This window comes from Cryptotermes secundus, unplaced genomic scaffold, assembly GCF_002891405.2.
Source record: "Cryptotermes secundus unplaced genomic scaffold, Csec_1.0 scaffold26, whole genome shotgun sequence".
NCBI classification, from domain to species: domain Eukaryota; kingdom Metazoa; phylum Arthropoda; class Insecta; order Blattodea; family Kalotermitidae; genus Cryptotermes; species Cryptotermes secundus.
This window is the reverse complement of record NW_019743656.1, coordinates 3,745,359-3,770,275: the sequence shown is the minus strand read 5'-3', so window position 1 is coordinate 3,770,275 and position 24,917 is coordinate 3,745,359. Positions and strand designations below refer to the sequence as shown.

The following is a 24,917-nucleotide window of genomic DNA, read 5'->3' as shown; positions in this document are numbered from 1 at the left end:
CAGCATTAGAACAAATTTCGTTACTCCTGTCTAGTAAATTGCTTCTGGTCTTCGACAGCACAGTTATTTGGGACTGTATGACCATATTTTCCGTCTAACGACTCTGGGAGTCATGCAGCCCCCTCTGCTGACTCTCTTACTTTTGTAGTGTATGCAAGACAGTTTTAAAAATGGCCAGTCTCTGTATTTTTGGGCTGTTTCACGAAGCTGTCAGTATCTAAGCTCTGCAATGTCGCATGAGTGAATAAGAGTGTATAATGAATTGGAAAGTATGTGGAAGAAGAAGGTTGTGACCTGATTTAAGATATTGCACAGATATTTTGCCTGCACGGACTGAAGAAACCTAAGAGGTGACCAAGTTCCTCGTTATGTGGTTCTTAGACAAACAAAATCATACATAAGTGTAATCACACGCAAACAAATAACTCATTATAAGTTCTCTATTTTTAGGGGGGGGGGTTCATTATAGTTAATACCTTGCACATCTCGAAGTCATAATTCCTACAATGATATGCATGGGTAACTGAAGAAGAATCATTTTGTGTACAGACCAGACCTAGAGGAGTACAGTTCTATCCCTTAGCTCAGTCAGTATAGTGACGGGCCACCGGCTGGATGGCCACAGTTCCATTCCCGGTAGGGGCAAGAGATTTTTCTCCAAAGCTCCATGACCGCCTCTGGGGCCTGCCCAATGGATACCGGAGGCTTTTTCTTCAATGGTAAAGCGACCGGGCCGTGAAGCTCATCACTTACCTCCATCTACTGCCGAGCTCAAGAATGGTGAAGCTACCTCCACTCCCTTCACATGTCTTCATGGAGTGGCGTTTAATTAATTAAGCACAAAGACAAATTTACCTTTTCTTTACACTTATATCCTTGTAGGAAACATATATGTATTGCTGGTTTTTTTCTAGTGATATAAATGACTTCATGTTACTGTTAATAATGGTCCTTGTAACTTTTGATTGTAATTATTTTCTAATATCTTTTGACTGTTTGGTATTCGTAGGAACAGTGCTTTTAGGGGAAAGTTATTTTAAACGAAAAAGATTGCACCATATTTGTTTATTGCCAACATACGAGGTACATAATTAGGCAACACATTGCTTCATGCAGTTTAACATTATATTTAAAGTTCTAGTAATACAGGTATACCTCGATTTATGCTATATTTATGTTACAAAAAAGGCGTCACATAGGGTCAACTCTCATAAATCGAACATAATTTCCCCTTGTCACCCCGCAGACCCACACTTCTCCCCTCTTGCCTCGATCGGCCAAGAAGCAGGTCTGAATTAGTTGATCGCATTCGTGGAACTCGCATGTAACGAGGACTGCGTGTATAAAAATCAGTTAAGTCTCTTAATGGATGGAACCGGTCCATTGAAAGATTTCAGTATCCACAAACTAGACGTAAGAAACCCAGAGTTCAGCTTCTCACCCTGGTGACTGCAGAGATCACAGTCTTCTTGGATGTGATCATTGTCGACGTTTCAGAGAAACCTGCTACCACCATATTCTTTGCATAAGGGTAAACCGAGCGCCGAAAAACGTGGTACGGAGAGTTGGAGGGCCGGGATTGGTGCCCTGAGCCAAGTAGAAGGATGTAGAACAGTGCGAAGAATATTTGGCCCTTTAGAGGACCGTTTTTTTTCAAGGGCACAGTGATTTCGGGGATTAAATGCTCTGAGTGAAACAGTTGGAGGTAGAAGTCCTGAGGAAAAGGGCGCATTAATCCTTTAAAGAACCGTTTTCAAGGCCACAGCGAATGGGAAAAAAGATGAAGCACTAACAGGTGATTCAGAGGAAAGATTTCGGGGATGGGGGTGAAGAAGCGGAGGAGAGAGAAAATAAAATACGTGAGAATAGGAATCGGAGTAGACTAGTAAGGCATGAAGGACAAGAAAAACAGAGCAGAGAGCACTTCTTCTTGGAAGGCCCTTTCTGTAAGGCCGGAATGAACGGGAAAGGGGGCAAAATACTAACAGGTATGGTAACGATCTACCAGAGCACATGGGGTCACACCGACCAGGATACCATAATAGTAAATCTCTGGACTCGTATTCGGGAGTCATTAGTTCCAATCTCGGCCGGGATACCAGCTATTGTGACTGTGTTTTATTGCGATTTTCCTCAATCATTCTAGACGAAATCAGGGTAAGTACAGGATTAGGCTATGGCCGCTTTCTTCCTTACCCCCCCCCCATTTATCAATCATCCCATCATTCATCGCTGTATAGACCGTCTACTGAAAGCGCTGTTAAGTGTCCCACAACGAAATACAAGGTGTCAACTCTCAGAAGACAGCCATCTTCTAAGTAAGAACCTAGGTTGTAGTGTTAGCATGATTTCAAATTTAAATTCTGCTCTCTGCTTGAAGGTGTACTTAGGGTGACATGTAAGCGGCCTCCGTAGTCTAGGGGTAACGTTCCAACCTCATGACCCAAGGTACGCGGGTTCAAACCCGGCGGAGCTCGTGGAATTTTTAAGGGCGGAAAAATTCAGGGAACAAGTCTTCCAGGAGGGACTTTAAGCCGTGTGTCCCGTGTCGTAGATTTACGGCACGTAAAAGAACCTCATGTCTCTAGGAGACCTCTGAGCTAAATTACAGGACCTTTCCCGCCCAAGTAGTCTCCAATGCCTCTGGTGGATGGGGGAAGCATCAAGGTACCGGGGGCCGACCTCGTTGGCTCTGCGGGGGCTGATAGCACGCACCGTTACCGGAAGGGTATGGCGACAGTAGAAATTAAAGGGGGACGCACAATGAACCAATAACTGTTCTAAGTGCATGGGGGAAACCCACCCCCTCTCAATACGAATACGAATAGGGTGACATGTATACACTTTGCGAAGTTAACAGCTGTGTAAACAGGCGACAGTACAAGAGCCGTTGCTATGGAACAGCTCTGTGGACACGTTGTTTCCCCAGCAACGAGAGAACACGCAATAATGGAAGAGACGTTTTCTGTGCGATCCGTGCCGGGGCTGTATAACGAGGACTAGTAGGTCAGTTTGAGAATAGGACAGTAACTTTCATACAAAAGAAATATCTGGTCATGAGCCCCAGCTGGGGCTCGACACCAAGACAGACAGACTGACTGACCGTCAGTGGTAATGTGACTCTGACTCTGACTCTGACAGTTTGAGAACTGGCAGTTGTGAAAAGCGAGAAGCTGATAGCTGAGGCCGAGATCAGTTCGGGAACCCAAAGGAAGGGGAACTTTCGCCGTTGAAAGCCGTTACGAAGCAACGGCTAGTGAAGACTGAGAAGACTTTATGTGTGCAGTAACTACAGTGATCTTTGGCGTGTGTAACTCAGTGAGACTGACGTAGTTATTTGTAGTTACGTTCTGTAAGTGTCTAATAAATCCAATTACCAATCCAAATCTAGTCTCTAGTCACTCAGTCACGTGACACTATATGGTATTAATATTTGCAAGTGTCAAATTTTCTTGATGTTCATATTTCAGACTGCATCAAAGATGGCTAAAATGTACTCATTTAATTATTTCCCTCTCTATGCAATAAAATCGTTACGGTGCTGCGTAAGATTATGGCAACACCGCCCTCTGGTTAGAGATAGTAGTAATTCTGTGTGTGTCAACAATTTATTACATTTGCTTATTTAGGAGAGCTGCTTGAAATTTATATTTTCGTACTAAGTACTAAGTACCAGCGAGCTAGACAACTTAACAGTCTTCACTTCGAATCACCAAATCCTGACTAGTGTTCACCGTTTTCCTGAGTTCCTCCAGACAAATACCAGGGTAGTATCATCAGTTTGACACTATCTATTCCTTGCACACACTCTTACAGTTCATTATTCACCAAATGTTTTGTCATGCGACGCTACATAATGTTGCGAATTGAAAACGTCATTAAGTAAACCGAGAATAAAAAAAAATCACTGTCTTTAACTATCATTGCAGGGGCCTAGAGGACACTTCACTTCTAATCACCAAAATACATTACTTTAACTGTTGTTGTTTATCACCCATAGATGAGATGTCCTGGATAGTAGGTCGGAAATGTTGGTGCAAATGGGTATCGAAGCCCATACCCCGGATAAGCGAGTGTGGTATACGCAGGAAAAGGGTGCGTACTTAGGGCTGGGTAGCCCAGCGCAGCTACAGGGTTGAAGGCTAATCCAGTGTAAGGCAGTAGTCCACGTTTCCGTACAATCTTGCTGTCATGTGGCGACGTCTGCTGGCACATTGATATTGCAGCTAGAAGCAAGAGGAGCGTCTGAAACATGAACACATGCGTCAGATCGCGTCAGATCATGACGTACATCGTTACGTCATCGGCACGAAGTTACTGGATTCTGTTCGCAACACAAGATGGAAGCCAAAAATCGGCACACAGCACTTTTTCTTCTATACATATAATTTTTTTGAGCGTGAGATTTTTCGTTTTCATTACTCAGTTACGGGTTACCATAGCAACGACTTATAGAGCGTTAACACGCTGCATGAACTTGAGTTATGTACTTGTAGCAGATCACAAACGAACGAGCATTTTTTGTATCAGTTTATCATGTCTATTTCGTGACCATTGAGGATATTTTGATATGGAGATGTGGACTGTTGTATACTGCACAAAGGGGGCGGTTTATGATTTAATATTTACGTGTGTTATTTGTGAGAGATTGCGTTAATCGTCTGCCTCGACGACTCTTCCCCTTAAAGTACATAAACAAATCAAACGGAATGTAGTCTTTAGGTAATACACATTAACGATTAAGGGTGTTATTGAATAGAGTTCAAAGTTCATGCAGGCTATAAGCTTTTAAGGACGTTTTAAGTTCTTTTATCTACACAGGGAATCAAATCGATCCCCGCTTGCTGCCCCTAGAAAACTGAATCCCCGTACATGTTTTACAACGTTTAGAGCAGTGGGTACCACTCTTGTTTCATATTTGGGTGGTCCCGTTTTCAAATCTCGCCATTAAGACCGCCATGCTGAAAATTTTCCTGATTTTCTTCAATCCCTCCTGACAGATTCCAAGGTACTGACTCGAATTAGGCCGCAATCGCTTCCTTCCACATCCTTTCCCATTCATTCTTTACTGTTCATCCTACTACCCTACGCTGTATAGCGAGAGAGACAGCGTTATTAAATAAAGACTACGTCATGAGGCCGTGTGAAGGAGAGGTCTAGCTCCAGGGATGGAAGTAAGTGGTCAGTTTCACGCCCCGGCCACTTTACTCTCAGGTAAAAGTTATAGTACCCATTGGATAGGCCCCAGGACCTGTCTGGGTGCTCTGGTGAGAGATCTGGTCCCCCGCGAAGAGTCGAACCCTGTTCCCCGATTATCCCGGAATTTAGCATATTATAACTGGATACATACATAAATAGTCGTGTTGTGCCACTTAGTTAAGCAGAATCCTTCAATTAAAACTGATAATCATCCAACCAGTAATAATTAAATTCCCCACCTTATATGGAACCCAAAGGTTCAACCATTTGAATCCAGTCTACACGCCCCCACCCCACCATATTTAAGATAGATTTTAATATTATCCTTCAATCTTCGCCTATGTCATATGCTTTCATGCAGGTATCCCAATTAACATTTTGCATACATTTCTCATACTAACTGGAAGTTTTAACGTTACAAATACTATCGTCATAAAGTTGGCTAAGTTCTCCCTGTACTTAAATAATTAAGTACCCCCTCAATGAAGGCATATGAAGAAGCGGAGGTATAGCTCCACCATTCTTAACCTCGGCACTAGACCGGGGTGAGTGTTCAGCTTCACCCCCGGTACCCACTGGATAACCCCAGAAGCGACCTGGAAGCTGTGGAGAAGAGAAAAATCTCTTTCCTTTGCCGGGAATCGAACCCCAGCCATCCAGCCTGTAGTCCGTCGCTACACCGACAGCGCTATCATCATGAAACTGAAAAGAAATGCACCGTTGACATGGCGCCATATTATCTTCGATTTATGACAAACGTCTAACTTCTGTGGAACCTGTTGGCCGTGTACTCACCAGTGGCTTCATGCTGTCAGCGAGAAGGTGTGATTACCTGCCCGACACTTTGGGGCAGCTTTATACTGTCGTATCTTGGTGCATTGGTAAGCATTAGGCGTCACTTTCGCTCTTGTTTTGTTTTAATATTCGATCGCTGTTGAATGATTATCGGTTGATCACATATGACATCCGTTTTCACTTTTTATTTCCTATCGGTCAACAGTCCTCCACCTCGGCGGATGTGAGTCACTTTCTTTGTTACGTCAAACGCATAATATCTTGTAATATGTATCGCCGTGTTGTCTGGTAGATGGAAACGGACGTTTCAGAGGAGCACAGTGCCTCCATCGAAGCCAAATAAATAGCCATCAAGAAGTAAGAGATAAGTTCGCAAACTCGCGAGCCCTAGTCAAATGCTGGGATAGTACCTCGATTGGTCCACAGCCTTTTCCTTCCAAATGCATTCCAGTTCATCTATCCTGCAATTCGGCGCTATGTGGTCTTGAAATAGTATAAAAGATGTTGATTGTGCTCTTTGATATTTACACTGTGTAGATGTGGACGTTATTTCCGACGTTTCGGAGATGAATGCTGCCATATTTTCTTGTTACATAGAATATAATTTGAGCCTTGTCTCTAGCAGTGTTGCCAGCGATATTAGATTTTTACAAATATTTTACTCTAAATCTTATGTTTAGGAAAATAGAGGCAGCAGTTACCTCCCAAACGTCGGCAGAAGTACCCATACACAATGCACTATTAACATCGACGAGTGGACCCCCGTTAAAGCCTAAAATCATTAACATCGACGAGTGAACCACCGTTAAAGCCTTAAATCATTAACATCGACGACTGAACCACCGTTAAAGCCTAAAATCATTAACATCGGCGAGTGGACCAGCGTTAAAGCCTAAAATCGTTAACACCGGCGAGTGAACCACCGTTAAAGCATAAAATCGTTAACATCGACGAGTGAACCACCGTTAAATCCTAAAATCGTTAACATCGACGAGTGAACCACCGTTAAAGCTTTAAATCATTAACATCGACAAGTGGACCACCGTTAAAGCCTGAAACCAGTAACATCGACGAGTGGACCACCGTTAATGCCTAAAATTATTAACATCGACGACTGAACCACCGTTAAAGCCTAAAATCATTAACATCGACGAGTGGACCAGCGTTAAAGCCTAAAATCAGTACTATGAAGTTTGTATAAAATGGAACATGTCCTCATTGTTGGATCTAAATGAACATGAGCCAGAAATTGGACATGCCGATGTTGCAATCCGAGGAGACAGGACGGCTAGTGCGGTAACCCGGAAGAGCTTTCACTTCCCACCGTGACCTCCACACACATCCATGTCCGCATGTTAAGCAACGTGCAGCCGCCTTTGCGTTTGGCAACCGTCCTCCCTCGGTCAGCCTTTTGCCTTGTTAATTTATCGTGTTCGGTCCGCGGATGAACTCATGTGAGATTCGCGGTGGGCAAAATGACCCTTTTCGGGGTTTCCCCGCTAATCATCATTCTGCCACTACTCCATACTCGCCTATCACCGTCCCCCTGAGCTGAGCTGCAGTTCTTACCAGACGGCACCACATCACAGCCTCAGTCTTTAAGCCTGAGGGCTTCGTCTCAAACCGAGCGTTTGTCTCGTTCGCTGTAAGTGTTCAGATGTATAGACGGCAGCGTCGAATATTAGGATAATTAGTGAATAACGGCATGCGGTAATGTAGTTCAGACACTGTGCTACAAGCCGGAAAGTCGCGGGTTCGATTCCCGATGAGGTCATTTAATTTTTCACTTGACCTAAACCAGCCGCATTATGGCCTTGTGGTCGATTCAGTCTCTAACAGAAATGAGTACCAGGAATCTTCCTGGGTGGTAAAGGGCGGCCGGCACATAAGGCTGACAACCTCACCACCATCTGTGAGCCGAAAGTCCTTCCGGACGAATGCCGGAATAGTACCATGATAATGTCACTACCGTCTCCTTCCAAATCCTTTCAAATTAATGTGACTCCACCATCGACACTGTATAATCTAGCAACTGACAAAGTCGTAAAATATCCCACGAAATAACATGTCACCTTCATCTTCAGGGTCGAAGCCAGGCAAGAAACCGGCGTGATAGCAGAGCTCTGATTGACTTTCAACGGAATACACGGCAGTATATCTCAGGAGGTGGAACTTCTAGAACACCGATTCTCCTGTAGTCCAGCCTGTAGCAGAGTCACTACACTGACTGAGCTTAAAACGCATTTAGGTCTTGGGTTAGAGTTATCTTCACTGGATGGTTTGTCGCTCCTAAGAGTGACAGTGGATGCTACTGAGACTCGTCGCTCCTAAGAGTGACGGCGGAAGCTACTGAGACTCGTCGCTTCCAGGAGTGACAGCGGATGCTACTGAGACTCGTCGCTCCTAAGAGTGACAGTGGATGCTACTGAGACTCGTCGCTCCTAAGAGTGACAGCGGATGCTACTGAGACTTGTCGCTCCTAAGAGTGACGGCGGATGCTACTGAGACTCGTCGCTCTTAAGGGTGACGGCGGATGCTACTGAGACTCGTCGCTCCTAAGAGTGACAGCGGATGCTACTGAGACTTGTCGCTCCTAAGAGTGACGGCGGATGCTACTGAGACTCGTCGCTCTTAAGGGTGACGGCGGATGCTACTGAGACTCGTCGCTCCTAAGAGTGACAGCGGATGCTACTGAGACTTGTCGCTCCTAAGAGTGACGGCGGATGCTACTGAGACTCGTCGCTCTTAAGGGTGACGGCGGATGCTACTGAGACTCGTCGCTCCTAAGAGTGACAGCGGATGCTACTGAGACTTGTCGCTCCTAAGAGTGACGGCGGATGCTACTGAGACTCGTCGCTCTTAAGGGTGACGGCGGATGCTACTGAGACTCGTCGCTCCTAAGAGTGACAGCGGATGCTACTGAGACTTGTCGCTCCTAAGAGTGACGGCGGATGCTACTGAGACTCGTCGCTCTTAAGGGTGACGGCGGATGCTACTGAGACTAGTCGCTCCTAAGAGTGACAGCGGATGCTACTGAGACTTGTCGCTCCTAAGAGTGACGGCGGATGCTACTGAGACTCGTCGGTTCTAGGAGTGACGACGAATGCTACTGAGACCCGTCGGCCCTAAGACTGACAGCGGATGCTACTGAGACTCGTTGCTCCTAAGAGTGACAGCGGATACTACTAAGACTCGTCTCTTCTAGGAGTGACGGCAGATGTTACTCAGACTCGTCGCTCCTAAGAGTGACAGCAGGTGCTCCTGAGACTCGTCGCTCCTAAGAGTGACGGCGGGTGCTCCTGAGACTCGTCGCTCCTAAGAGTGACGGCGGATGCTACTGAGACTCGTCGCTTCTAACAGTGACGACGAATGCTACTGAGACTCGTCGCTCCTAAGAGTGACAGCGGGTGCTCCTGAGACTCGTCGCTCCTAGGAGTGACGGCGGATGCTGCTCAGACTGCACATTGGATTCTGGACTTTGGCAGAAAGGTTCGAGAACTACAGAAACAAATGAATAAAGTTAATCACTTTCTACATAGAAAGCGCTGATGAATGCATTTCAGTAGTTCTGTCATCTTGAACCGATCTGGGCTACTCCATAATGGTCCTTAACAATCTATTGTACGGTTTGCATGACACAGACCAACGGTTTCTCCCACAGATGCCACCAACTGTCGTTATCGTTAGATGGAAACGACTTATTACGGTTCAATACTGTAGTTGGGTTCAGGTGTTGGTTATGAACTAACCGATTGTTTTACTATTCTCTGTGGTCACCCTTGAGTACTCTTGCAAACCACCAGTCATTATCCCGAACTGTCTCGTTAAAACGTTCAAATGGCTCATTGCTCCGTGGTGATCTGTAAGTTGGTGGAGATAGCTGGACCGTCGAATTCCATATATACATATGCATATACACACTGAGGCTCTCTATGTGAGGACTTCAACCCCACTCCCTGAAGACACCCCTAAAGTTTGAAACAGCAGCGTTTGCCGAAACGTTAGAAAATATTCAACATTCTACACGGTTGTTTCCGAAATCCGATGTCATATTCATATATAGTTACTTTGTAGGATGGACTACATGTGCTTAACTAATTAAGCAGTATACCGTGAAGACGTATGGGGGAGTGGAAGTATAGCTCTACTCTTCTTTACCTCGACACTAGATGTAGGTGAGTGGTCAGTTTCACGCTCCCGCCGCATTACTCCTGGGGAAAGAGATCCCTGTACCCATTGGATATGAAAGTAGGTGGTCCTCATAACCAATCTGGGCGCAGTGTAAAAAGTCTTGTCCTTGCCGGAAATCGAACCCCAGCCGTCCTGCCCGTAGCTATACCGACCGAGCTATCTTTAACTGTATTGAAACAGTTGTAGAGGTTACGTGTCATAAAATCCGGACTTGCCATACTGTTCTTTTGTACGTAATGCAGTCTTGTAAATGCAACAGTGTGCTGATTGTTGGTTAAACATCATGTACTGTTAAGTTTCATATATATATATATATATATATTGTCACGTATTCGGGTTTTAGTGACGAATGTAACGATGGGTTCTGGTTTTGATCAATGGATTTATTGCCACTTCTTTTACAATTACAGTCAATTATAACGGCTCGCAATCAATGACTGTCCGCGACACGCTCCATTCGTTCTTGGACTACGAGTGTCTTCTCTTCCGCGTGACTGATTTGGTTCTGATTTACGAGTCTGTCACTTCTTCAGCTTCCGTTGTTCGCTGGTTAGCACTCCACAGCTGGACACTCAACTATGGACTGCCTTGTGATTCTTCTTACGAATGAATCTATGGCTGAATTGAATTCACGAATGAACTCTCTTTTATAACTTCGGGAGGACCGAATAGCGGCCACCACACCGAACAGTTAATTGTCATTCTCCCATCGTCACGGGAATGTCTTTGTCAATATACGTTGAAACGGGAACGCGTGCTAGCTAGCCGTTGCCTAGCAAATGGTCATATTCGTCAGAATATAGTACAGCATGTTTCGACCATATGTGGACTTCCTCATTTACGTTTCATTCATTCATTCATTCATTCATCAGTAATCTATCAAGACGACAGGTCCACCGTCTCTTCCAAAACAGTTCCTCCACTTAATGCGATCTAGAGCTTTCTTCTTCAAATGAGAATATCCTCTTCTGTCCCCAAGGTCATCCAGCATCTTCTTACGTCTTCTTCCTCGTCTTCTGGTCACTTCTATCCGCCCCTCTATCTTTCCTTCAATAACTTATTTTAGTAGGCAGTTACTGCGTAAGATATGACCAATCCAATTAGCCTTCCGTTTTCTTATTTCGTGTATGATATTCCTCTGCTCACTGACTCTAAATAACACTTCTTCATTTCTCACATAATCGGTCCAACTGATCTTCTCCATTGTATTGTAATACTTCATTGCGCATAAGACATGAAAATCTCAAAGTTTTTTAACCAAGTTGGATCCATGTTAAAATAATTTTCAAATTATGCATTACAATTATCTTATATACTACCTCGTTTCTGTGTGTCGTCAGCGATGTGAATATTTCTTTTGTGTGTGCGTGCGTGCGAAGTTCTATATGCTGTTGTGGCTACTGTTTGTGGTCTACGAACTCTGACAATTACCCAACAGGATGCTCAAATACAGCTTTACTCCATCAGAATCTTCTTGGGGACAAAGATCGGCCGGCGCATAAGGCTGATAACTTCACCGCCATCTGTGAGCCCATTATGTAGAAAATGTGGGAGCATCGACATCTCAGAACCCTGTGGGCCTTCACGGCCTGTTACAGGGATAACTTTACCTTTTCTGTTATACTACGGGAATGAGGCCACATCACTGTTAGTGCCGTTAGTTGGCTCCTTCGTAAGATGATCTCTTAAGCCTAAATTTAGGTAGGACAGACAGCAAGGTGATCTCATAAGCCTCCTTTCTTTTCAGAATAAGGAAAGTAGGCTAAAAACCGAACATATTAATGTGTCAGAATGACACTGCGAAGATAATATTTTCAAAGTACTTCCGATATTCATACTCCGGTGGGAAATTCCGTAAGGTTGCCTAAGCCCGGTATGACGTGGCCTGATTCGTAGGGTAGAAGGCTCCAGCCTCTCGTCCAGTGGTTACCATGTTCTCTCTCCGCGAGGGTAAAGCGGCCGGGGCGTCCCTCACCTCTGTCTTCTGTCAAGGTTAAGATCCACGCCCGTACATCTTCATGACGTAGAGTCCAATTACGGATACAGCTCGTAAGTAATCAGTATAGTGACGGACTGGACGGCCCGGCTTCAAATCCCGGCAGGGGTGAGATTATTCTCTTCTTCAAAGCATGCAGACCGACTCTGGGGCCCACCCAACCTCGTATCCAATGGGTACCGGGGACGATTTTTGCTATGGTAAAACGGCGTGAAGCTGACCACTCACTTCCATCTAGTGCTGAGGTCAAGAATGGTGCACCTACACCTCCACTCCCCCATATATCTTCATGGCGTAGTGCTTAATTAATTAAACTCCAAGACAATTTTTTTTTTTACCTTTTTACAGAGATAAAGATAGAAAGAGGCAAAGCTATCTCTGTAAGAGGCTGTGGAGGCCCATAGAATTGTGAGACGTCGAGACTCCCTCATTTTCTAGACAGTCGGTTCACAGATGGCGGTGACGTCAGCCTTAGGTCCCGGCCGCCTTTTACCCCCAGGAAGATTCCTGGTACTCATTTCTGTTAAAGGCTGAGTCGACCCCAAGTCCGTAGTGCGGCTGGAAGAATTATGTCAGTTGAAAAATCCAGTGACCTCTTCGGGAATCGAACCCGCGACCATCCTGCTTGTAGCATAGTGCCTCAGCCAACTACGCTGCCGCGTGCCCCAATCTTTACAGACAACTTATAACCTCCCCAGGCATATTTACGAAACATAGCCCGCTCTTGTAACCTGTGGCAGACCTTGGGCTAGTTTGTACCATGTTCATTGAATCGCTGTGTACCACACAAGAATGTACTCTTCCTTTGCGTCTCGGTGGAGCTGAGCTCGACAAAAACTGCTGTGGGGTCGCCAGGAATGAGTCCTCACCGTCCTCACGGTGCAATCCGTCCATTCTCTCTGCAGGTCTCAGCGACTTTCCATTTGCCATCGTTACTTTCTCCTTCGAGCGTTTGCATCATCGTTACACGAAAAACTGGAGACAGTGCTTCTTCATTACGCGTATTTTCCGTCCGATTCCAGTCAGTAATACTTCTCTTAAATCTCGTCACATGTTTTGTCTTGAATCACCAACATGCTTCGTGATATATTCCCGTTCTCTTACTCTTTTAGACTTAAAGTTCTTCCTCTGATTGATTAAGCACCACGCTATGGGGGAGCGTAGATAATAGCTCCATGCGTGCTTAAAACCTCGGCACTAGATAGAAGTGAGTGGTCATCTTCACGCCCTGGCCGCTGTATCCCCGAGGAAATAGACTCCTTACTCATCAGACAGGAGACCGGGTGGTTCCCATAGCCAGTAAGGACGCTGTGGAGAAGAGAGAATTGCCAGGAATTGAACCCCGATGCTTCGGTTGCCCAGCCCGTAGCCTAAGTCACTATACCGAATGAGCTATCCTGGCCCCACTCTTACGTTTGTTACTTTTACAGAGTCGCTGCACGAAATCTGTATCTTACGTGACGCTCTCCCCGTGATGGAAGAACATAGTTTAACAAAGAAATTGGCTCAGGCGGTAATGCTTCTGTCTTCTACTCGAGATATCCTGACTATCCTGAATAGAGGTTTTCGAGATTTCCCTCATTGTCTCCTGGAGCCTTAAATTAGGCCACAACCACTTCCTTTCCACTCCTTCCACTAATTATCTGCCCATTCGACGCCAGTAGCTCGAACTACTGATCACTCATGGAGCCGCCAATTATGATGCTACTCAAAAACTTCCCAACACTTTATGGAAGCCGAAGGTTCATTACCGTGTTCACAAGAGCCCTCCACTGGCCCCTATCCTGAGCCAGATCGATCCAGTCCATACCACCCCATCCTGTCTCTCCTAAGATCCATTTTAATATTGTCCACCCACCTACATATTGGTCTTCCTAGTGATATCTTTCCTTCTGGCTTTCCCACCAATATCCTATATGCATTCCTCTTTTCCCCCATTCGTGCTGCGTGTCCTGCCAAGCTCATCCTCCTTGACTTGATCATTCTAATTATACTTGGCAAAGAGCAAAAGTTATGAACCTCCTCATTTTGCAGTTTTCTCCACTCTCCTATCACTTCACCCCTCTTGTGTGCAAACATTCTCAACATCCTGTTCTCAGACACCCACAGTCGACCTTCTGGTGACGCCGTTAAATAAATCGTAAAATGAATATTGTCGTCTTCTGGGATGTGGCGGCGTGTAGACCTTGTGTGAACCGACGTTTCGGGGGAACTTATCGCCCCCCTTTTCAGTCTACCCTGAAGATTGAGGCGATACATTCCTCCACAACGTCGGTTCACACAAGATCTACACGGCGCCACATCCCAGAGGACGGTATTCTTCACAGTCACCGCCGTGAAAACCTGAAATCTTACAAATCGTAAAATATTCCCTCTCGTTGACACGGTTGCCACATTTCTGTGCTGCAAATCGACATACTGTAATCCCCCTAGCGGACTAGCATAGCGGTAACGCTGCCGTATTCGGGAGGTGCTCCGTTTGAATCTCGAACATCGACTGTTAAGAGAGTTGGTTTTCCTCAGTCTCTCCAGTCAAGTGTTGAAATATCATCTCGGTTACCGCACGTCCGCTCCCTTTCAGAGCTTTTCAATTCATCATCTTTCATCAGTTATCCTGCCATCCGACACTGTACAGGGTGTCAGAGGATCAGATGTCATAATATCGGTCATTCTAAGCAAAAAAGTATACTATATGTACATGTCTCCTATTCCGAACAGTTTCCGAGTTAGAGCTATTTCACTGTACAGTTCCAAAACTGTTGACGATAAAGAGCTATTACGTACTGTTTCTAATACCGGTATTTATTGTTCAAGTGACAAAGTTTTGTACAGTTTTACCTAGTATAATACATTTTCGAAAATTCCACCGTCAACATCAATGCACTTTGCAACTAATGTGAGGACATGGCCTATTGCTCGTCTGTACAGTGTACTGTACAGTGAAATAGCTCTATCTCGGAAACCGTTCGGAACAGGTCACATGTACATATACACTTTTTTGCTTAGAATTGCCGATACTGTGGCCTCCTAGGATATTGACTTTCCCTCCTGGAAGACTCTGTATAGTCTAGATACTGACAGCACCGTAAACATGCACACACTACCGTTTTTACTTTATATAACTGGTGCAACAAAACTGTACGTTAGTTGCCTCCCCACTTGGTAACTGACCCTGCGGGAAGAATATAGACTGACGATTTTTTGAGGTGAAGTGTTGAGGACTGCGTTTAGATCCTTCAAAAAAGAAAAAGGGGGGTAAACAAGAGGATGAGAAAAACTACAGCGGGCTAACTTCGTGATTTGTTCTCTACGCCAATTATTATTAAGGTAATCAGACCAAGAAGAAAAGGGATAGATGGCACATGTAGCACTCCTACAAATGAGAAATCCATGCAGACCATTATAGGCCATAGGTTGGACGACGAGAAGACTCGGGATTCAATTCCCGGCAGGGACAGAGATTCTTATGGGATGTTACGCCGTGTACTCTAGTAGAAGTTTACCATCGTCTTGGAGGAACGTCTGTAAACATCTAACAGGCTACGCGGCGTCACATCCTAAAAGGTAGTACATATTTTTCATCGTCATCGCCCTGAGAACGTCAGAACGTTATGGAAATATTGTGTTCCGGATCCGCTGTGGGCCCGCCCGTCTGGTGGATAGAGTCCACTGAGTACCGGAAGCTCTTTCCTTGGGGGGTTAAAAGAGTCGGAGCGTGAAGCTGACCACTCACCTCCATCTGTTGCCCAGGTTAGGAAAGCTTTGAGATATAATTCCAGTCCACCAAACGTCTTCATGTCATGGTGCTTGCATAAACATAGAGATAACTTGAGCTTTTCCTAAGTCTCACCAGTAAGTATTGTGGTAATACCGTAAAATAAGCCACTACAGTTCCTAATTTTTTCCCCCGCATCCTTCTTTTCCCGCCATTCATGCAAATTGCTGTCTTCCGCTATGTTCCTCGTAGTTATACACCGTTATATAAACTAAGAAATCAGCCAACCTGGAGCGAGGTTCACGGTGTAATTAACAACAAGAAGAGTGAGCAGGTTAAATCAAGCGGTAACGCGAATGACTTGTATTTGGGGAATGCGGACGATACTGGCACAGAAGTTTCATAATTTACCTCAGTTCCTCAAGGCGAATGTTGAAGCATTGTCTTCAAATATATCACGCCGACGTCTTCATCAGTCCTTTTATACGTACGCCCGTTGCAATTTGAATTCGGGTTTGCCGGCATTTGACTCAACATTTCGATTACGAATATACTGTTTCATTTGTATTTGTATTTTTTGTTAGTGCTAGTGGGGTGGGACTAAGTCCCTTGTACTGCGGCCACTTCTGGCCTGTTGTACCAGCCCCAGATGATAGGTGAGGGTGATTGTGGAGCAGTTGGTGGAGTGAAGATTGGCAGGGGAAACCGAAGTACTCGGAGAAAACCTGCCCCAGCGCAACTTTGTCCACCACAAATCCCACTTGACCAGACCCGGGATCGAACCCAGGCCGCTGCGGTGGGAAGCCAGCGACTAACCGCTTGAGCTATGGCGCGGCCCTTGTATTTGTATTATAACCGTAAACACAACACAACGAGTGGTATGGAAATATCTTCAATGGAGACAGATGTTGATGTACATTTTACTTATTTATTACAGATAAGTAAAGTAATCAAAATGTACATTAACGTCTACTAGCTCCATTGAAGATATTTCCATACCACTCGTTGTGTTGTGTTTACGGTTATAATACAAATACAAATCAAATATTATATACACAGCAAGATGCAGTCTGTAAAGAATATACTGCTGTTACCCCTACTGATTGCTACTCGTCTAGAATTATTTCTATTTCACCCTCATTATTGTTTATCGTCCTTTATCATTTATTTCATATTTCATTGGGTTTTTTTTTTTAAATTTCTCTTTAATTTTACATGTCACTGCCCTCCTAATATACTCGTACCTATTACTGTTTCGATATTCCTAAATCTGTTGATCAAAATCTTGTCCTTCTAAATCATGTTTCTATACGTCTCAATGTGTGGCTCCAGTCTACTTCTTTGCTACGTGTGGGACAGATCCCGTTCCTTGTTCGTCATCACCTCGTTAGGGGCCCATACACGTACGAGTCTGGCTCGTGAGTCCGGCTCGGCGAGCTTGACTCGGGAGCCGGGCTCGGATTAATTTCACCACACACACATGAGCATGACGACCCACACACGGACGAGTTTAGCCGAGTCGGACTCGCGAGCCAGACTCGTACGTGTATGGCCCCCTTTTCAGTCTCCAGACTCGTTATTTTCCATCTCTTTATTTCCCTCCTGGCCTAATCTGTACGTAGTTGTATACAATGAAAGGTTTATGGTTGCCGGAAATTGGCCTATATATATTAATATTACCGTCTTCTGTGGCGTGAGGCCGTGTAGTCTTCTAGATATGCGCAGTGAAGAAATCATTAATATTTCTATCTTTAAGGCAAATGGACCAACAGTTGGTCTAAGTGCATGGGGAAACCCACCCTCTCTAAATACAATACAATACAATCTTTAAGGCATGCATGCGAAGTCACTCGGCGTAGAACCCGAGCCTCAATAGAGAAAAGCCAGCGTTTAACCTCATGAGCTATGGCACAACCTATGATATATTATGTGCTTTCGAAATTCGATACGCGTTTGCGGCGACCTAACCGGATTGTATATTATCCTTATGGATAAATGTCGCTGTTTAGGGCGTTTACGGTAACGTAATTAAAGACAGTATCGCCATTTGCAGGTCAGTGGTTTCGCCTTTTTTTGCTGCACCGTGGTGCGGAACGGTACAGCCGAACAACAAATTGCTGGCGAGAAACTCGAACACAAACGATATAAGAAGCTGAATTACATGCGCCAGGCTTTAGTCCGCCTGTAGTGAAAAACCGTGACGTTTCAACTACCTTCCTTGAAGTTCGAATGTGCAACGTGTTTGTATAGCTAAGCTGTGTACTCGGTTTCAGAAGGAGAAAATGTAATGTGACAGTGTTGATATGCAGTTTGCGTTGCTGCAGAGCAGTTGAGTGAAGTGTTTCTCTCAGTTAATCAAGATGGTGTTTGTGGATCGGAGCTGTCTCTTCTTTCTCGCCGTGTTGCTGATAATCATCCCATCATTCACTTTGTCAGCTGAAAGTGACCCCCAGCAAAGTGATCATCACATCGACAATGACTTCGATCGCAGCAAATTTCGTGATAAAAGAACTTTAGATATTATCCTACAGGGACTGGCTCAGATGTTGGGGTACAGATTACAACGAAACAACGCTCAGACTGCCACTATCCCTCAAACTCTTCCCCCTCCCACCGAACCCCCAAAATTCATAACTCAGCCAACTTCTACTCCACCATCTCAGATTGTGTTTCTGTCTGTGTCAGACATTGCGGACTTGAAACATAAAAAGACTGCTGGTGACAGTGATAAGAACAGAGATTATCCTTATTCTAGATATAGAGATGGCCGTGGTAAAGACGAAAATGGTGATGGTTATTCTAGAAGTGATTATAATCGTGGTGGCAGTGGCAAGGATGGCCAGGGTACTGAAAAAACTGATAAATACTACAGAAGTCGTTTTAGAAGTGATAAAATAGATGATTATATTCAAACGATTGGTCAGCATTCTAAGGGTCCAGTTAGAAGTGGCAAGAGAGGCAGGAATGATGAGAAGATGGGTCAGAGCAGTGGTAAGAGTAATCAGCTCAAGAACAGTGGTGCTGGAAGTGATCAGAAGTGGGATAAAGAACACGTGGAAAGTGAATATGACAAGCCGAAAGTTTTTAATCATGATAAAGCTAACCATAAACTTTCAGAAAGTAAACATAATGGGGATGATGCTAATGCAGTACAAGAAGAACAGAAAGAGGTCACCATCAAAAGTGATAATGATGAAAGTAGTAATGAAGCAGATTCAAAGTCACCAGAGACTATCAAAGAGAAACTTGAACAGAATCACAGGGAAGAAGAAACAGTAGAACAACAACAACATAAATCAACACAAGTAAACAGTGAGCAGGAACATAACTCAAAACAAGAAAGTGGTGAAAAGGACTCTACAGACCAAAACCAGGGCGAGCATTCCAAAGAAGAGGAACACCAAGATGGTGATTACCACAATCAGATTCCTGCTCCATCTCTCCAAACATGGGATGATGACTTCTGGAATAGCCGTTATTCATTTGCAGACAACAGTCCATATGAATTTGGATTACGTGATACTCAGAAGTCTGACACAGATGAACAAAAGGACAAGCCATCTCAACCACATTATCAGTACACCAGGCCAAAATACTTTGATGGCCCTGGGTTTGAGCCTGTTCATGAATGGCATGTCTCCTCAGGCAGTCAGTCTGAGAAACCTTCATTTGAATCGTCAGAATCGCAGAACGAATTAAAGGAAGGAGAGGAGGAGGAGGATGATGAAAGAACGCCACATGGTTCCAGTGGCAGCCCAGAAGAACATACTGACCCATCATTCACTGAGAATCCTGATCTGTCTAAACCACCAACACATGGACAGGATGTTACAGACAAACCACCAATGCCGATTCATTCCACATCAAGACCTAAATTGGCAGAGCTAATACATGAAATAGAGGGAACAAAACAAAATCCACTGTGGCCACCACCTTTTGACCATGCATTTGAGGGCACTGACAGTTCAGTTGACATACAGCATCCGGAACAGACAAATGTGACTTCAAGCAAGAAAGCTCCAGATCATACATCTCCACTACTGCTGAATCTATATAACTATACATCAATATCTGACTATCTCTTGGATCTTAATAAGAAAGATTTGCTTCAAAAACAGCCATCACGATCTTCCCAACAGAACGCAAAGATTGATCACGATTCGGAAAATGATGACAAGTCACCAGTGTCATATGTTGCAGTTGTGATTCCACATAAATCAAGGAATAAACATGTGGAGAAAAGCGACCACTATGTACCGCCAGAGCCATCATTTGTTGGCGTTGCCTACCCACAAGAGCTATCATCAAAGTATGCAGAACATGCACTCAGTACCACCGCAGCAAAATCAGACAGAGTAAAGGATAATCGAACACCGAGATATAAACCCTTGACTGAATCTCATATTTCAAATCTGTCGCAAAAATTACGTCATAATGATTATGATGAAGCACAAGACCCACCTTTGGAAAGTCATTACAGTCCCTTATTCCATGGTAGTTCTTCATCTCTGGAGTCCAGTAACTCCTCTGGAGATAACATTCAGAAGTTTCCTGATTCATATTTCAGTCCTTTCTTTCACAACCCTGAAATAGATTCCAACACCAATAGACAGCCACAAAGTGTCAGAACTTCTAGCAATTCATCTGTCAGTGATAATGGGAAACTCCAGAATGGAGCTCCATATTTCAGGCAACTGTTCCAAGATCCTGAAGCAAATTCTAAACCCAGTGATAGGAAAGGATCTTCTTCGTCACTGGATTTGAAGGTTCCTAGTAATTCTCAAGATATACATAGTCATTATCAAACTGAAAATATCGGACAGTACTTTGATTCACGTTATGATAATCTTTTTATACAAAATCCTGGGACATTCCCGAACACCAATCCACAAACAGAAGTTTTTTCTTCAATATTAAATTCTAAATCTCCCAGTAATTATCAAAAGGAGGATACTCATAATTATCCTGACATACATTATAATTCTTTTCTCGAAATCCCTGGTGTAAATACAAAGACAAATGGTTCAAGAGAAGGATCTCCTTCCGTATTAAATTTTAGACATCCAACTAACCCTTCTGAAGAAACATATAGTAATTTTCAAAATGGAAACATCAATCACTATCCTCAGTTTGATTATAGTACTTTCCAAAATGTTGAAACTCAACTGCTTGGTTCTGCATTTCCTCATGATTCTTATAATAGTGATCAGGGTTACCATGGAGACAAAACATACAATCCTTCAGCAGTCTCACCTGATGGAAGACAACAAGTTCTGAGTACCCCCAAACCACTAAGGCTTGTAATACCTGAATTGCAGCCTCACACCTTACCTGATCCTCAAACTTCTCAGCTTCGTGTAGTGATTCCAGACGTTCCTCAGAGTGAGTCATTTTTTGATATCTCATCAGGCAATGAGCAGAATGAGCCCAAAAATGAAGCCTTTGAAAACCATTTTGGACTCATGACCATTCCACCCCCAACACCATACAGCGGTCATCCAGCAAGTGTGAAGAATCCCGAGAAGTGGGTTCTGGGTGACGATGCACCCAGGACCAAGAACTTGAAGACCAAGGAGCATACCATACGTGTGTCTAAAATGCGAGTCACTGGGAAGGTCCACACTCAGCCCAATGCAAATCTGACAGAAGTTTAAGTTTCAAAATCTGATCTATTGGGATAAAGAATGTGTAGTTGTTGAGAAAGTGAAGTGCTGTGGTTATTTTCATCCATTTGTTTTTGTATCTTCAAGTATGGTTTAAGAAATTTACAGAATCTTTTTAAATTTGTAATTTTCTAGAGGCTTTGCACAGCGGTTTTATGCATTGATTTATTGACTGCAGTTCAGTGTTCCATAGGATATCAGCTGACAGTTAGTCATAAAACAACCCCTTGACATCCACTGTTAAGAAGCCAATATTAGGATCCATTTTCAAATTAAAAGAAATATGTATTTAGTGTTTCAATATCATAATGCTATATATAATTTTTGTTCATATAAATTTTGTAGATATGTTTATGATGTGTCTCATTGTAAAATTCCACATGCCAGGTTCCAGTGGTTTATTAGTTACTGCTATCAGACTGAATGCTAAATACGGATTTTGTTGTTCTCACAGTGATAACCATGATGAGTGTACCATCTTCTGGCATGTAACACTGCATGGTCTGGTAAAAGTGTACCCAACATTTCAGAGAAATGTACTGCTTCCATCTTGACCCTGCAGGTGGAGGCACTAACTTGTTCTGAATTGTCTGTAAACTTCTGACTGCATGATATCACATCATAAAAGATAATACTGTTAAAAGTGATACTGCTTTACGTGAAACCAGAACTTTCTGAACAGAAACTGCGTAATTTTTTAAGATCTACCACATGACACTCAGGGCCATATGTTAACATCAGTCTTGGTCCCACTTTAGAAGTTTGCATAACCGCTAAGATGATACTTACGGTACATAGTTAGAAATGTAAATAATTGGGCCTCTAATAGCATGATGGTTAATACCAAATTTTATGAAGATCTGTTCACTGGTTCAGAAGTTACTGGGCAGGATTTGGTAGTGAAAGGAACAATGTTTGTAAATCCCTGCTGCAAATTTAATTGTGTATGTATTTCCCTTTCTTTCAAGTTCAGTAAAATAGGTCATATTGTTCATGTGCGTTACTAAACTAAACAATGCTGGACTATATTCTGCATGTTAAAATTTCATTTTCTTTCCCTGGGAGCAAAATATCAGTAACTGTCACACGCTGACTTCTCACCTACTTACAAATTCTGTGAGATAAATGTATGTAAAATAAACGTGAATGTTATTTTGCACATTATCCATTCTCTTGAGCATTTTCACATAAGAGCGAGTTAACTGGATATGTTTCCATCATCAGCTGTATGGGGAGGAAAGGTTCCTGCTCATCTACACACATTAGAAACAGCAACTTTCCATCAGTGGGCCAGTGACCCTGTAGGAATATTGCTTCCCACACTTCTGATGATGGAAATGGACTCAATTTCTGAAGCACTGTGTTAAAAAACCCTCAAGAAGATGGACCATGTCAAGAACAATAGTCATGTATTTTTTAATATGCCATCAGAAACATTTAGACTCAGCATGTATGTATTTATTATGATACACTGTGCTTAATAAAATATTAAATGGCTTATCATTTATATTTTACTTTTCCCAATATATGTTTTCCTGTCATGTTCTGTTATGTAACCTTACCTGGCAGGAGATTAATTAGTGAGGCAGAATAAATGTTGTCAGACTTCTTCATTATTATACCTTAATTTTATGGACAGAGCAATGAACAAAAATGTTTTGAGTCTCTTCAAAACACTGTTTTTGAATTCTTCATTTTGTGCATTTGTGACATTGTTTCATGAAGAGCATCACAGTAATCTCATATTTCTGTGGTGTTGTGTTAACCCTCTAACACAGTGGTAACTGTATAACAATAAAAAGAACTCTGAATTTATTGTATGGAGTATATTTACAAGTTCTTATGATTCTCAGAGCAAACAGTGATGATTTCCATAAGCAACATTAACATACTGGCTGTTGTCATGGAGATTTAGTGTGTTTTCTGTGAGGTACGAAATGAATTTTTTAATACTGTTTATATGTATTTCATGCTTTGAGCTGTTATAAACTATGTAACATACTGAGTGTGCATTATGATTGTTACAGATCATATTATCACTGTTGGAGACCCTGACAAAAGACATACAGTCCTCAGTAAGCCGAGTATTCAACCAAGATGCAATGCAAGAAAAACAGCAGAATAAAGAAATGGGACCTAAAACCGAAGAAGTTCTGGCTATAGAGAAACAGGTCAGAAAATGGTCAAATCCACCTGGCAATTTGGGTAGCTAAGCTTACACAGACCAAATACACTGTGTCATACAAAAATACGTGTATATTCCATTTAGCAACAAGTGCATACCCACATACTCGTACTTTATATTTTGGAGGTCACACACCAGAGACTAGCTATCCTGACAGTTTTTATAGTTCTACTGAGTCCTTCCAGGCAAATGCCAAGATAATACCTTAACTGCTCCCTTCCATATCCTTTCCAATTCATTATTCACTTTTCTCCTACACATAACATTGTTTCTGTTTTATATGGGTCAGTGGTTGAGAGGTCCCCGGTCTCTTTTTTTGTCCCACAATCTTTCTTTCCATTTTCTTGCCAGAACATTCCTCCCATCTTAATGTCTTCCAGTATCTGACTGAATCATCTTTTTTGGGTAATAAATCTCTTTCTCTTAAATTTTAATTCTAATGCCCTCCTTAGTGTCCTTGTTGTAGCCAAACTACTATAATCATTTCTCTTCCACATCTGGTAACAAATTTTGACCTCCAACTCCTGCAAAAATTTCGAAACTTCCCCCCCCCCCATTTTTCAAATCCCTGGCACAATTAGTCACTGATAAATCATTTGACTCAGCTGCTAACAGTATCACAAAACAAAGTAGAAATAAATAAATAAAAAACATTTGCAAGAGAAACAATATTAAATAACCTATGAATCAAACAAGTCAGACTCAGGTGTCAGTAATATATCAGTATACAAATCTAGGACATTACATGAACATTAGGCACAGTTTGAAGAGGGACGGAGTAACAGGAGTTTGGAGAAAACTGCATCCTGAGGATCTTCATAACTTATGCTCTTTGCCAAGTATAATTAGAATGATCCAGTCAAGGAGGATGAGATGGGAGGAGCATGTAGCATGCATGAGGGAGAAGAGGAACGTATATAGAATTTTGGTGGGAAAGCCAGAAGGAAAGAGATCAGTAAGAAGACATAGACATAGGTGGGAGGATAATATTCAAGTGGATCTTAGAGAATAGGATGGGGTGTTATGGACTAGATTCATCTGGCTCAGAATAGGGACCAGTGGAGGGCTGTTGTGAACATGGAAATGAATAGACTTGAAAGGATTCTGACAGTGGCGTATGCTATACAGAACTGTAAGGCTTATTTTGGACTTTATCTATCGTTTAGTATATAT

General features: G+C 43.1%; 1 protein-coding gene across 12 annotated transcripts in view; it reads left to right on the top strand.

Moving 5' to 3' along the window:
• Positions 1-24,917, top strand: part of LOC111874211 — an 83,249-nt gene that overhangs the window by 50,480 nt on the left and 7,852 nt on the right. For all 12 annotated transcript variants that reach the window (XM_023869525.2, XM_023869517.2, XM_023869519.1 and 9 more), the window contains exon 5: positions 23,587-23,730. In XM_023869525.2, the coding sequence (XP_023725293.1) occupies positions 23,587-23,730 (144 nt within the window). The remainder of the gene's footprint in view (positions 1-23,586; positions 23,731-24,917) is intronic.